Genomic DNA, 16,153 nt, shown 5'->3' on the forward strand with positions numbered 1-16,153 from the left:
ACCCTTTGTGGAAAAAAGCAATTTTAACCAGTACATGGACGTACATATCCATATTCTGGTCTGGACAGAATACATTCCTGTTTCCACTCGGATTGAAGCGCTGGAAATGCTGGTTGGTACATGGAGCAGGAATCTTAAAAATTTAGCCTGGGTCTTTTCTAGGCTGGAAATATTGGCATTTATACACAATGGGGCCTCATACATCATCTGTGCTAGAGGTTTTGCCTTGAACAGCTTAAGGGCTGCGGGAACATTACGCCCACCTTTGTGCCAGAAGAATTTCTGAATGGCACCTGAGGTTCTCTGGGCATTTGAGGAAATATATGATATATGGGAGTTTCTACGGCCATTTGATTGGAATAGTACTCCCAGATATTTGTAAAATCTGACCTGTTCTATGGGTGATGAATTGAGATGCCATGTATATGTTTTAGGTTTGTTACCAAAAAACATAATCTTTGTTTTTGAATGATTGACAACATTACAACAGGCAAGAGATTTTTGGCAGAAATTTGAAAGAGACTTTTCAACTGACGAAGAAAAGACAGAAGAGGAAAATCAAGGATCAAGAGGATAACTCAAAACCTGTATTTTTGTTTATCTTAATTATTGAATGATGAGTTATAAAATTTGGTCTTGGAACATTAATGGTTTAAATATACCACAGAAAAGAAAAAAGGTTTTTCATTACTTAAAGAACCAAAAGATAGATGTAGCTAGTTTGTTAGAGACACAGATTAGGAAAAAATAATAGTAATTTGTTAATTAATAAATAATTGGGTAATGAATTTATAGCTTCAAATAATGTTAAAAAGAATGGCATTGTGATGTATATTAATCCGTTATTATCTCCACAAAAAATTATTGAGGATGACAGAGGAAGATATTTAGGGGTGGAAATTAGTTGGCTAGGCAAGAAGACTATGATGTTAGCAATAATTGCGCCAAATGAGAGAAAACAGAAATTTTACTATGATTTAACTAAAAATCTTTCATCTTTGGAATATGAAAGTTGGTATTTAATGGGAGATTTCAATGGGGTTGTAAACTTAGAAGTAGATAAAAAAGTAAGTAAATTGGTTAAGAATCCAAAAAGAAAGCTTCCTAATCCTTTTTTTGATATAATAGAAGATTTGAATCTGATGGATATGTGGAGACTGAAAAATGGGAACTCGAAAGGTTATACCTTTTATTCTGATAGACATAAGTCACTCTCTAGAATTGATATGATCTGGGTTTCAGGGGATTTAGCTTTGAAAACATTAAAAGTAGATATTGAACCTAAAGTATTCTCAGATCATAATGATGTATCAATGGTACTCAAGGATATGAACAGTGGGAGTACGATGTGGAGAGTAAATGAAGCAATATTCAAAAACAAAGATATGGTAGAACAATGTAAAAAGCAAATAAAAGAATTTTTCAAATATAATTTAAATAATGGAGTTAAGAATTACATTGTATGGGACACTGCTAAGGCTTTTATGAGGGGTATTTTTATACAACTGAATGCAAGATTAAAAAGGAAACAGCGAGAAAAGGAGAAAAAATTATTAGGTGAACTGAGAAAAATTGAAAAAGAAATTAAAGCAGATCCCTTTAATGAGTTAAGGCAAAATAAGAAAGATCTTCAAAGGCAGTTCTTTATGTTAATGGTTTCTGATATGGAGAAAAAAATGAAATTTATTAAAAGAAATAATTTCGAATTCCCTAACAAACCAAGTAGCTGGCTAGCTATTAAACTGAGACAAGAAAAAGCAAAAAGAAGAATAATAAAACTAAAAGATGGACAAGCAGTATTAACAGGAGAGAAAAATATTCAAGAACATTTTGTACAATTTTTTTCAAATTTGTATAGAGATCAGAAAATAGATGAAAAAATAATTGAAAGCTATTTAAGTCAACATAATGTAATGTCTATTACAGATTATCAACGAAGACTTTTAAATGGACCTATTACAGTAAGTGAAATTATAGAGAGTATAAGAAGAAGTAAATTGAATAAAGTTCCTGGACCTGATGGGATCTCAAATATTTTTTATAAAACATGTATAGATGAGTTATTACTGCCCCTGCAGATAACTATGAATGACATATTGGAAGGAATGGAAGTCCCTGGTTCATGGAAACAATCATATATAACTCTAATTCCCAAAGAGGAACAGGAGGACCTATTGCTTTGTTAAATAATTATTATAAAATTTTCTCAGATATATTGGCTCAAAGGTTGAAAAGTGTTTTAAAAGACTATATTAAAAAAGAACAATCAGGTTTCCTTCCTAAAAGACAAATTAAAGATAATTTAAGAATTGTGATTAATGTGATAGAATATTTGAATTTATATATAGATAAAAAGCAGCCTTAATTTTCTTAGATATAGAAAACGCATTCGACAACGTTAACTGGAAGTTTATGCAGAAATGCTTAGAAAAGATGGGATTAGGAGAGAAATTTATGAAAAGTATAAGAGTGATATATTTAGAACAGGTAACAAATATTAAGATTAATGGACAGTTTTCCCAGATGTGTCATGTAAGAAAAGGTACACGACAGGGATACCCTCTTTCACCATTATTATTTATCTTGGTTTGGGAAATATTATTGAACAAAATAAGGGAAGATAATGAGGTTAAGAGGATAAAAATTAAGGGAAAAGAATTTAAAATTAGGATTTTTGCAGATAATATAGTTCTGTTATTAGAAGATCCAATATCATCTTCTCAAAAAGTTTTGTCAATATTTCAGAAGTTTAGCTCAGAAATCTAAAATTTTGGCACTTAATATGCAAAAGAAGAATCAAATGACTTTAGAGGCAAAAACAAACTTTAAAATAGAGAAGAAAATTAGGTATTTAGGAGTAGTAATTTCTGGCAAAAATAATACATTGTTTGATAATAATTATAGGAAAACTTGGTGTGATATAAAACAAGATTTGGATAAATGGAGGAATTTACCACTGTCTCTGTTAGGAAGAATTGCAGCTATCAAAATGAATATTTTACCCAGATTGTTATTTTTATTTCATCTGAGAAACCATTTAGAGATTGGCAAAAGGAATTATCAAATTTTATTTGGCAGGGAAGGAAACCATGGATAAAATTAATAAATGTGTTTGATAGTAGAGAAAGAGGTGGATAAAGGTAAAGGTATCCCCTGTGCAAGCACCGAGTCATGTCTGACCCTTGGGGTGACGACCTCTAGCGTTTTCATGGCAGACTCAATACAGGATGGTTTGCCAGTGCCTTCGCCAGTCATTACCGTTTACCCCCCAGCAAGCTGGGTACTATTTTACCGACTTCGGAAGGATGGAAGGCTGAGTCAACCCTGAGCCGGCTGCTGGGATCGAACTCCCAGTCTCATGGGCAAAGCTTTCAGATTGCATGACTGCTGCCTTACCACTCTGCGCCACAAGAGGCTCTAAGAGGTGGATAGAACTTACCAAATTTAGAACTGTATTATCATGCTGCAAGTTTTGTTTGGATCAAGGACTGGTTAACGTTAAGAAATAATTATATTTTAAAGTTAGAATGTCATGACTTATAATTTGGTTGGCATGTATACCTCTGATTTGGGAAAGCAGGAATACATCAAACATTTAAAAATCATTGTATAAGGCGGGCACTGTTTAGAACTTGGTCTAAATATAAGAACCAATTGTGGCCAAAATTTCCATACTGGGTGTTGCCACATGAGGCATTATATGGTAGGGAAAAATGGCACTCAGAGGAGTATCTAAAATATAAAGATCTGTTAGATTACTCTGAACAGCAAATAAAATTTAAACAGAGGGAAGATATAACAGTAGCAAGTGGTACCTGCAATTAGTTTCTATATAGACAGTTATATGACAAATTTAAAACTGATAGACAGATTTATCAGTTTGAAAAGTTAAAAAATGAGGCTGATCTGTGTATATATGAATAAGAAGAGAAATTAATTGCAAAGATCTACAATATGTCACTAAAAAAAGACACTGAGAAGTAAGTGATAAAAGAATCAATGATTTGCTGGGCACAAAATATAGGGCACACTATTAAGCTTCAGCAATGGGAGATGGTATGGAAAAGAGATATAAAATTTACATTAGCAACTAATATAAGGGAAAATTACTACAAAATGCTGTATAGATGTTATTTGTCTAAAATATACAAAAATGGTTTAACAAAATGTTGGAAATGTAAATTGGTTGATGGTACTTTTTACCACCTTTGGTGGACATGTCCAGAGGCAAAACTTTTTGGGTACAGATCAATCAATATACTCGGAAAATAACAAAGCTTGACTTGAAACTTAAACCAGAATTGTACTTATTAAATATTTTGGATCCTGAAATAGTAAAACCAAGGAGAATACTATTAACTTTACATGATTTCAGCAGCAAGAATAATTTATGCTCAATACTGGAAAAATGAAAAAATACCGAGTATAAATGAATGGTTGGATAAGGTTAAGGAGTATGCAGAATTAGATAAGTTAACAATATTAATGAGAGACCAAATGCTAGATAGTTTTATAACAAATTGGGAGCCATTTGTAAATTATCTTAAAAATGAGAGTATTATTATTGGTTATGTTGAATAAATTAGTTAAGACAAGGATGAAGTGTATTCTAAAGTAAATATTTATTAGTTGTAAATATGTATTTCATCATCTTATTATTTTTAACTAAGGATATATATTATAATTATGAATGGTTAATGAATGATTTAATTGTGAAATTTGGATTACCAATAATACTTTTTGTGCATGTGGCATTTGAAAACTAAATAACTTGATTTGTAGATGGTCGGAGGTCTTTTCTAAATGTTTTTTGTTGTTGTTATTGTATGTTTTTGATTTTGGGGGGAGGTGTCTTTATTATTATTTGTTATCAGGCAATGTTTTATAGGTTTTGTGTCTTTTGTGTGGTTGTGTAAAACTTTCAATAAAAATGTTGAGCACAAGACTTGTGATGGGAGGAGGAATCCTATCTCCTTCTCCCCACATGTTTCTGAACCCAGCATGAAGCGCCAGGCATTCTGTGACTCACTAGGTTGGTTCATCTGGAGCTGCTCTGAGCTAGCAGAGACTCCCTCTCTCTCTCTCTCACACACACACAAACACTGCAGCTCTCTGTGGCACACAAGGAGCACAGTCACTTCCCTCAATTTTTGTGGCTCATCTGGAGCTGCTCTGAGCTAGCAGAGACTCCCTCTCTCTCTCACACACACACACACAAACACTGCAGCTCTCTGTGGCACACAAGGAGCACAGTCACTTCCCTCAATTTTTGTGGCTCTCCCAAAGGATCTTAGGACAAGTCACAGAAAGCAGTAGGGGGAGTCTCTACTGGCGAGTGAATGACCTAGCAGGGACTCCCCATCGCCCTGGGCACAGTCTTCCCCTCCAGACTGCTGCAGCTCCCGGGCTGCCATGCTATTGGAGATGGGGATTTAAACCCATCATGTATGTTTATAAACATTTCAGATTTTTCTGCAAATTTGGTGTCTCCCAAGTGTGCAGCAAGATCTGTTTAACCTCCATGTGGCCTCACTCTGTGGATTTACCTTTTCACAGATGGGGGCCACAGGTGACTATCTTTAACCGTTCCACGGGAGTAGTATAAATAAAACAGTAAGGGCCCTTGGGGTGGGCCCTGTCCAGGATGGGGAAAGGCGCCCATTGGCCCCTTGGCCCCACCCACCCCCCAACGTGGGCCGCTTTCAGCCCACGGCTGCCATTACCCACCTGCCCGCCGACATGCCAGGTAGGTGGTGGGCCTCGGCCAGGAGGCGGCGGCGGGGGGGGAAGCATTGGGGCAGAGGCAGGGCCGGCACGTCGGAAACGCTCCGGCCCTGCCTCTTTCCTGGCCCCGAAGCCGGCAGCTCGGCTGGGACGGGGCGGGAAAGAGGCTTCAGGGCTTTGCAGTGGGGTGGGGGTGGCCCTGGCGGAAGGGCTGCCCAGGGGCCACGGGAAAGGAGAGGGCATGGTAGCGCACATTGTATTTAGCAATACAATGGGCTTTAAATCTAGTTAGAATATAATATAGTGCAAGTTTAAGTGCTAAGTTATATATGATACATTTTATCTTCTAACAGTATTTTTAGATTTGTTAAGAAAATAAATATTGCATATATTTCAGCATTCCATTGCTCCAGAAACAAGCCCCATGGCTTTAAGGAAGGGTTTCACAACCAGGGTGTGCGGACCTCAGAATCTATGGGAGCTCCAGAAGGGGTCCGTGGCCTTTCCCTTCCTGCCTTAATGGTCTTAGCCACAAGCTGGGGAACTGGCTCATGAGCATGAGTGTTCCCTCGTGGTTTCTGTGCCTGGGAGGGGATGGAGTCTGCACATCTATTCCCACCTTAAACCATCCTTGTCACTCCCCCTCTCAATCCTGCCTATTAACACAATTTGTGATGTCAATTCCGGAGATATGGCACTTCCAGGGTGCATGGCAGGGAACCATGTCCAGCTAATATTACTTCTGGGGCTCCTTGAAGTATGAAAAATTAAAGTTTGAAAAAGGCTGCTCTATAGGGCTATAAGATTTTCAGCATTGTTACATTTCTTTCTGCACACAGGTACTTTCTGCACACACTGTTGAACAGGTGAAAAGTTTACATTTTCAGTAAATGTGCATTGGTGAATGGAAATTATGAAGCATCTAGGTTTGGAATCATGCGTTAGGGAGACTTTCTAATATTAAATAAAATCAGCAAGGTGCCTTGTAGAATAGCACAAATTAATAATGGAGGCAGGGAGAAAAAAGGATAGGAAAGCAGTCAGCAAGAGAATTGCCTAAATAGTAGCAGGATGCAGAGCAGGTTGTGCGCTCCCTCCGCCCTTATATTTGCACCTGCTTCAAGGCTAAGATTACACACATCTCTTTAAGTGTGAATGGAACAATCACATGAACAACGAACAGGGCTGCCATGACCATATGTAGTCCACCTCTCAGTTCTTAGACAACAGAACAATTCCACTAACAATGATGACACAAGCAGGTAAATTATTGAAAGAGTGTATAGGGTTCTAAAAACAATACTTTGAGTACAAAAAATATGATTAGCAGACTGATGTGCAGGCAAAGGCATGCAGCAAAGGAAGAGAAGGACTGTTAGAAAAGATAGCATGCTGGGCAAAGGAACAAAGGTGTTTGTTTCAAGGCCCAGCTGGCCACAAGTTCCAGCTACAGTCTGTGCATTTTAAACTCACCTCAGTTTTTGTCACTTTTTTAGGAACTTTAAGGCTCTGGGTCCGCTTGGGAACTTTGTCTGCATCATCATCTGATGGGTCAGTTCTAGCATCAGACTGGGTCCCATTATGTCTTTGAGACACAGACGCCTCATCTGCTGAGGAATAACAGGAAGCACCTGAGGAGAGAACAAGGCTGCAATCTGAAATAGAAGACTAGTATGATGAAAAGAGACTTTGAATCGATTCCCATTTCCCTTCCCACAGAGATTTCACCTCCATGGGAGAAGATATGGATGGGCATGTGCAATTTAAAGTACAAAAGGCATGTCTGGGTGAAGAGATGTAGAACCTGCCTCCTCACCTGCCACCTTCACACAGTCCATCCTTCTAGTGCCTAAGTACTTTTCTCCGCTCCAAGCTCACTTCTGGTGTTGGAGCCCACATGAAGAAAAGCATCTATATAGGCAGCAAGATAAGAAAAGTATATCTATGCTTGAATGCTCTTTAAGCAACTGAACTTCCCCCTCCAGCTACTTTCACTCCCTTTCTGAGGACGCTTCATTGGTTATCAGTTACCGGGTTCAATAAAAGGTTCTAGCTAAAATCTACACAGCCCTTAAATGTATTGGGCCCACATCCCTGCAGGACCACCTCTCCTGCTATGCTCTGCTGTGACAGCTCAGCTCATTTGAGCAAAGCCTTCTGAAAGTGCTACCCTGCCAACAGATAACACTGGCAACCATTCACACTCATTCTCTTTGGTGGCTCCCACCTCGTAGAATAGTCTGCCTGAAGCTATTGGGAAAACCCCAACACTTCTATCATTTTGGAAAATGTACAAAACAAAATTTTTCAGGAGGGCATACTTATAGTTGCAGTGGTAATGGAGAAGTTCAGGAGATGACTTTTATTATGGGTAAAGCTTTTTTCTACTACACTGATTGTCTTGTTGCCTTAAACAGATATGTTTTCATGCTACACTCACTTGTTTTACACATTTTGGATATTGCACTTTCAATACACTTTAGAAGCTGCAAAAGCACATTGAAAGTGCATGATATAATGTGTGCAGAATGTTTATTTTCCTGTTTGACAATCCCAATAAAACTGCCATATTTTGTCTTACTACGAATCTTTGCTCAATTCAAATGTTTTTATTATAATTTGTAATGTCTTGCATTGATAATGACAAATACCATTCCTCCCCACCTGGTGCCATTTTAAAAGATGGATGCCCTGCCATTCCCCGTGCATTCACGGGGGCGGGGCATACGGGGATGCCCTGGCATAGCGCATGCACACGCGCTGTGCACTGGGGCCAGGAAGCCCGGGACGCTGCCAGGCAGGGTAAATGGCAGCAGCCGGGGGGGGGGGAGAGGTGGGGAGGGGCTGGGAGGGAGTAGGGGGGCCGGGCCCCCTCCACACGCTATGGTGGGGGCAGGGGTGTGTGGTGTCCCTACAGGGACACCGTAGGTCGGGGCCGGGCGGGCCAAAAGGCCCACGCTGTTAATTATGCACAATACTGGCCCGCCTCAGCCCCTGCAGGCACCTGCAGTATCCAAGAAGCTGTGGAAATTCCCGCGTTCGCATAACATGGGCCTTCTGTGGCCCTGGGCCAGGCCATACCCACACTGGCGGCTGGGGCATACATAATCGGGGATTTTCCCCGCTGCCCTGCTGCCACCAGTGCGGGCATTCCAGCCATGCATAATGGGTCTTAATGAGAAAAGGCACAGTGGAAAGTCTTATTCTGCCTGACAAATCATAGTAATGTAACTATCTCCCATGGAAGCAGGACTCTTAGCTGTACATAGTTTCAGTAGAGGTCATCTTATAACAGAGGTACACTCACTACTTAACAGACACATGTGCAACCTTTCTGCTCACATTGGGCACAACAGGAGCCTGTTTTTCTGGATTTGGGGCAAAAGACAGATTTGCACACTACTCATTGGTTGGCTCTTCTGTTAATCACAAAGCCAGCTTCTCCTTTTCAGGTAATAGGCTGTATATAGTACTGATTGGATGGTGCTGGTATTATTCAGAAACCAACTTCCTTTCATCTCAAAATAAAAAGTGTTTACAAACTTTATTAAAGCACCAAAGTAAATGTTTGATTAGCAAATCTCTAGGCACTTAAAGGGGAAAATGCAGAGAAGAGGACAATGAACATTAACAGTAAATCAGGAACTGATCCATCCATAGGCTGCAAATGTGTTTAGAAAAGCTAAATGAAAAGGGACCTTCACTTTACAGCCAATTTACCTATACTACTGTTCAGAGATACATTCAACCATCAACATTAGGTTTTTACATTTCAAGTCTCTCTGACATCTGACCTTGTGGAACAATCAATGGGTTGCTAATACCTGAATCATCAACTGTCTCAAGAAGGCCAGTAGTGGAGGTACGTAAGCGTGGTTCTGGATTCCGTAAATGCACAGTGTCATCATCTCGAATCAATGTCAGGTCCTGCATGCTGAAACTCCGTAGTTTTTCAGATAAAACTCCTTGACCCTTTAAGATACCATAGCAAATTTCAATTAACCATAGGCATCATATCATTCTGAATGCATCACAGGAAGCATAGTGGAAAAGGTCTATGTCCCACAGGAAGAACAAGAGCAATATGTTAAAAAAATAAGAATGTCTCACATTAAAATCAGCCCTGACCAGAAGGAATAGCCCAGCAGCTGCCAAGAAGTCACCCTGGGTAATGTAGGGGTGCTGGCATTATACCAAACATTAGTCCAGCAGAAATGAATAGAGCAGACATTGCACACAAGTATGAGGTTACCTTTGCAGCTGCAGTAACTGCTGCATTGGCTGCCAAATTTAATCCTCTCTTGCCGACTCTCATCATAGTTTCATAGCTCTTGTCACGGGCCTGGCTGATGTACTCATCAATTTCCTAGAATTTAATTGGGGGAAGATTACATTTAAAGATTAAAACTATATAACTATAATCCCTCTAGTGAGAGATGCACACTCATACACAGCAGTTTTTAAGCTTCTCAGAGTATGAGTCCACACAGTTTGGACAATTATTTCCTTTATCACACAGAACAGAAAATCTCAGTTTGTCACACTCAGCCTCAAGTCATGAGTAAAGTCATTCATTCCTCACACTGCTCTTTAATAAAGTAATACTGAAAGCAAAATGTGCAGAAAACAAAAATGTTTAAAATAAACATGGCAAAAATTGTAACATGTAGTTGAGACTTATAAGCACTCTGCTTACTGTTCCAAATTCAATCTTCTTCAGAATTAATGGAATTCAAGGAAGTGCAGAAACACAGCAATCAGTCCAAAACTTCATAGAAAAATACTTCTTGGGAATTATTCTTAAGGCACTTCTACTGTAAAGCTTCTCATATATCAAAGACATGTGGCAGGAATATCCACACGTAATACTTGATCCAGTTAAGGATGTCCAACAGCAGAATATAATCTTTCTACCTCTCTAAATTATTGTTCTTGGCGGAGTTTCAGGCTCCTGGGAAGGTAGGAAAATCTCACTTTTCAGGTAGTAGTCCTTGCACTTGAAAATGCTAGCATGGATCCAAGCTATGATGTCTCACACTGAGTATCTGAATCCCTTAATGACTTTGTGATACAACTGAGACTATCTACACAGTGAGCTGGCAAATCAAAGTCAATACTCACCACATCTGTAACTAGATATTATTTAACAGAAAATTTGTCTCCTTAAAAATGTTGGGTAAATGACTTACACTTTACTCTATAGTCCACTGACTCCTGAAGACAGCACAAAGCTGTCACATTATTAAGGATATGCAAATCTCAAAAGGAAGCCCTATTGAATTCATGCCTTTCAATAAGTGTGGAGATGTCAAGTCAACAGAGCTGGACTAGTGGGTAAGAGACTGGGTTACAAAAGAATAACTCTTCAAGTCAAATATCACCTCTGCCTTGAATTTACTAAATAAGCACACCACAGAGTCTCAGCTCCAGCCCCACATTTTCAATCTCTGAAACTATACTTTACAGCAGGGGTAGTCAACCTGTGGTCCTCTAGATGTCCATGGACTACAATTCCCATGAGGACCTGCCAGCATTTGCTGGCAGGGGCTCATGGGAATTGTAGTCCATGGACATCTGGAGGACCACAGGTTGACTACCCCTGCTTTACAGGAAAGGGCAGCAGTAGTAGCTGCTAAAACACAGACAAGCAGGAGTTTTGAGGAATAAACTCTTTGCTATTGTCAGAAGCCCTAGAGACAAAACAACAGAAAATACACCAGCAGGTTAAGCATCTATGTAGGGATTAATTGAAGCTAAAACAATGAAGGTAGAAACGTGGCAGAGCTTGTCAGCATTTGCATTAAATGCCACATTTCTATTTGCTTGATGGCCGGAAATCATGGGTATACCATGGTATATCCTGGCTCTCAAAGAGTGAATTCATTTTCTTGAAGCCAAGGTGACTGACCTGTAAAAACTGGAACAGGCAGAGAGGTTTGAGGATGAGACCTTAAGGGATGTGGAATGAGGGATCAAGCTCTTACATAGGCAACACTTCTGCTGTTACGCAGAATGGAGGCCTTAAGGGAGGAAGATGCCATACTGATCCTTGAAGGGATAATCACTGAAGGACACCATTCTTTGGGTGATGTATAGATGTCTTCTTGTAAGGACTAGTAAGCAAGCCAGCTGTACGTACAATACAGCGGGCGCTAGCGGGGCAGCATGCGGCTGGCGAGTCGGCAGGCCGCCATGTCCCGCGTGCCGGCGGCTTGACGCGTCGGAGGCGCTTTGCGCCTCTCGACGCGTCAGGCCGCCGGCCAGGGAGCACACGCCAGCCGCGCTGCACGCGGCTGGCAGGTGCTCCCTAGCCAGTGGGGCGGCAATCGGAGAGACCAATCGGCAGGCGCTTTGCACCTGCCAATTGGCCCCGCCGATGGTCTGTCCGGAGGAAGGGGCCAATCTTCACCCTTCCTCATCCCGGACAGAGCCCGCCCTTCCTCCCCCCGAGCCCTTACGGCTTTATTTAGTCTGCGGCGCCCGTGGCACCGCAGGCGGGGTTAAGATATGCTAGATGAAGGTGGAGAGGATGGTCCTAATAATGGGTGTGATCACATATCTACCTGTTGCAAAGAAAGCAGATGCCATGTCCTGGGTAAACAGGCTTTTAGGTAGTCCGGGGAAGGAACTTGTGGTCATAGTGCACATTTGTACTAACCCTCAAAAAATATAAATGGGAGCCAAGTTTTTATTTCTAGGTAGAATATTGAAACATTCTCCAAAATGTTACCTGTTTCACATACAGGACTGAATGAAGCCAAGGACTCTCTAAGTATGGATGAGACAGTGATGTCAGGATGGGGGAGGTTCAGTTTTGTTACAAACTGGGCAACAATTTGGGACAAACTGAGATTATACAGAAAGGATAGTTTAATTTAAACCAAAGTGAGACTATATTCCTGGCACAACACTTAAAAGAGCTATACAACCAACATATTGAAGAAGCCTCTGGTTTGGAAAAACTCAGCTCCTCGGAATGATTATGGAAAATTTTCAGGTTGTCTTAGTGAGAACAGACTAAAAATTGAGAACAACCTATCTCCATCTAGAGGAGATAAAGAACTAAATAAAAAATTGTACATCATGAGAGCATTTAAAAGGAACAGAATGTATCAGCATTTATACATTTATACTTGGCTTGGACCTAGTGTTGTCCATGGCAACACTGGGGCTCTCGCAACTTGTTGCTGGGCCCATCCATCAGGCCAGCCACACCCTCAACCTGATTTTCAGGGCTGGGATAGAGGTGGCTCTGGATACGGCCTTGGCCGTACCATGGTCAGAACATTACGCCCTGCGGGCTCGGATCAAGACTCCACCCCCTCCCTAGTTGGCCAGCGGGCGTATTTTTACCTGCCCAAGGAGACTTATGGATCCAATTGGTTTCCAGAATGCTCTGCAGGACCCAAAACCTCCCGGCATCTCGCTAGCGGCCATGGTGGAGGACTGACAGTCCTGCCTGTTGGCCGCCATAAACAAAATTGCTCCTAGACGTCCTCTCTGCCCTCGACTCAAATGGGCACCCTGGTATACTGGGGAGCTCTGGGAGAAGAAGAGGGAATTAAGATGACTACAGCGAGTGTGGCAGAGGTCTCGTGACGAGGCTACAAGAACATCTCATCGCACGCTTATGAGGGCGTATGAGATAGCAGTGAAAGCGGCTAAACATGACTTTTTTGCCGCGGAAATTGCATCCACTAGCTCTCGCCCAGCTCAACTATTTAGGGTTGTTCGATCTTTCACCGTCCTGGAGGAAGGGCACCAAAATAGTAGTAAATTGGCCATCAGCTGTGAGGCATTTGCGAGCTACTTTGCGGATAAAGTCTTGTCACTCCGCCACTCTCTTCCTGCCATGATTAATACAGTTAATGAACTGGAGGCCTGTTGGCCGCCTACGGAGGTGACGTTTGATGGCTTCAGACGGCTTTCTTTATCCGAAGTGGACAGGTTACTAGGGAGGATGAGGGCGACCACTTGCCCCCTCGATCCCTGTCCGTCTTGGTTCCTTAAGGGGAGTAGTGGACGGATAGGTGATCAGGGATATTGTCAACTGCTCTCTCCAACTGGGGGAGTTCCCTGAGGCATTGAGGGAAGCGGTGAAATGTAATGAAATTATTATTTATTACGGTCATTGACCAGCATCAAAGTATCTACAGACCACATACATTATTACAGTGTTTTAACAGGACACTCGGCATCAGGGAGAACAAAGGCACAAAATGTTAATACATCATTTTGACAGTCAGATCACTCAGCATCAACAGTAACCAAAGATTTCCGCACTCTGCTGGCAGTGTAGCAAAACTTTGCCATGATGTAAGAGACAGAATTATCTTTATCTGCAAGCAAGATGTTAATTAGATGATCATTTTTAAGTCCAGGGAACCTTGATAGCAAGGGCAAGATTAAGCGGCTTCTGGCAACCTTCTAAAAGTCACAGTACAATATAATGTGGGCAATCTATTCAATTACACCTGAATTGCAAGGGCATAATCGGTCCTCTATAGGCACACGTTGCAGTCTTCCACTTAGCAGTGCTGATGGAAATGCATTGAACCGGGCCCTCGAAAAAGCCCATCGAAATTTAGTAAAAGTGATGTATGTTAGATATGGTGCAGTAGAAAATCCCTCCAAGGGAAGTGATGGTATGCCCTCTCCTCAAGAAACCATCTCTGGACCCGCATGACCCTGCAAGCTACCACCCAGTAGCGCACTTAGCGTTCCTGGGAAAGGTGGTGGAAAGGGCTGCAGCGGACCAGCTCCTAGTGTTCCTGGAAGATACTTCGGCCCTCGATCCATACCAGTCTGGCTTCCATCCTGGCCATGGGGTTGAGACGGTGTTGGTCTCCTTGTTGGATGACCTCCGTCGCCATCTTGACCGAAGCAGCTCTGCTGTGCTAGTTCTTTTAGATCTGTTGGCCGCGTTTGACGTGGTCGATCATGAGCTGCTAGCGAGCTGTCTCGCCGGTACGGGGATAACGGGTACAGCCTTGCGCTGTATACACTCCTTCCTCCAAAACCGGACACAGAGGGTAGCAGTGGGAGTTGAACTATCGGGCCCTTACCAGCTCCCTTATGGGGTCCCACAGGGCTTGGTGCTCTCCCCCACATTATTTAACATCTTTATGCTCCCTCTGGCTCAACTGGTGCGGAGTTATGGGCTGGGCTGCCATCAGTATGCTGATGACACCCAGCTCTTTCTCCTCATGGATGGCCACCCGGACTCACCCCCGGAACCATTCACCAGATATTTGGGAACCGTGGCTGGATGGCTCGAGCAGAGTCACCTGAAACTCAACCCCTACAAGATGGAGGTCCTGTGGTTGGGCCGTAGGGGAGCAGACCAGGAAGTGCACTTACCCTCTCTGGCCGGGACGCAATTTAAGATCATGTCTCAGGCCAGAAATTTGGGGGTGACCATTGATTCCTCACTAACACTTGAGGCACAGGTCAAGCAGGTAGCTGGCCAGGCAATTTTCCATCTTCGCCAGGCTCGGCTACTAGCGCCCTATCTGTCCCCCGAACACTTGGCCACAGTGATCCGTATCACCTCCAGATTAGATTTCTGTAACTCGCTCTACACTGGCCTGCCTTTGGGCTTGACCCGGAAACTGCAACTGGTCCAAAATGTGGCTGCTAGGGTCCTCACAGCTACACCTTGCAGGGCCCATATCCAGCCAGTGCTGAGGCAGCTGCACTGGTTACCGGTTATATTCCGGATCAGGTTCAAGCTTTTGGTTTTGATCTTCAAGGCCATCCGTGTTCTGGGCCCAGCGTATATGAGGGACTGCCTATCGCCCTATACCCCCCGCAGGGCCTTACGCTCTGCAGGGGCTAACCTATGGGTCATTCTCGGCCTCAAGGAAGCTCGATCCATACCTTTTTGGTTTTGGCCCCGACCTGGTGGAATGAGCTCCCGGAAGAGCTGCGGACCCTGCTAGAACTTTCAATGTTCTGCAGGGCCTGCAAGATGGAGCTCTTCCGCTAGGCTTTTGGTTGAGGCTGGGCAGCAAGGGAGATCCGCCCCCCCCCCACAAATGTGGCGGTTGCGTGTGCCATTAGCCATCCCTTTTTTTCTTTCTTCCTTTTAGTGGGGTTATGGAAATTGGGTTAGTTGCATTAACCTGGCTGCCATTCTTGTCTTGCCTTGTTGTGATTGGTGTACTGTGTTTTATTGTTCTTGTTACTGTTTTTAGGGGATTGATTTTATGTGACCCGCCTCGAGCCTCCGGGGGGAGGTGGGATATAAATTAAAAGATAATAATAATAATAATAATAATAATAATATACCAATGTTCAAAACCTTTAAGCCAAGAGAGGGAAATTGGAGTGCTTATGGCTAAAATGAATATATAGCTGTAACAGCCATATCTGAAACCTAGTGCAATGGGGAGATCCAGTGAAATATGGCATCTAGGGATAAAAACTC

The 16,153-nt window shown here is 42.2% G+C and overlaps 1 protein-coding gene across 5 annotated transcripts in view; it reads right to left on the bottom strand.

The window, feature by feature from the left end:
- The window catches only part of REEP2 (receptor accessory protein 2), a 55,598-nt gene that overhangs the window by 19,013 nt on the left and 20,432 nt on the right, over window positions 1–16,153 (bottom strand). For 3 of the 5 annotated variants that reach the window (XM_077326140.1, XM_077326145.1, XM_077326142.1), the window contains exons 5-7: window positions 9,977–10,090; window positions 9,549–9,696; window positions 7,198–7,355 (exon numbers count right to left, since the gene is read on the bottom strand). In XM_077326140.1, the coding sequence (XP_077182255.1) occupies window positions 7,198–7,355; window positions 9,549–9,696; window positions 9,977–10,090 (420 nt within the window). Of the gene's footprint in view, window positions 1–7,197; window positions 7,373–9,548; window positions 9,697–9,976; window positions 10,091–16,153 lie in introns of all 5 variants that reach the window. The other 2 variants (XM_077326143.1, XM_077326144.1) reach the window with 1 other exon arrangement.

This window comes from Paroedura picta, chromosome 3 (assembly GCF_049243985.1).
Source record: "Paroedura picta isolate Pp20150507F chromosome 3, Ppicta_v3.0, whole genome shotgun sequence".
In the NCBI taxonomy this organism is placed as follows: Eukaryota; Metazoa; Chordata; class Lepidosauria; order Squamata; family Gekkonidae; genus Paroedura; species Paroedura picta.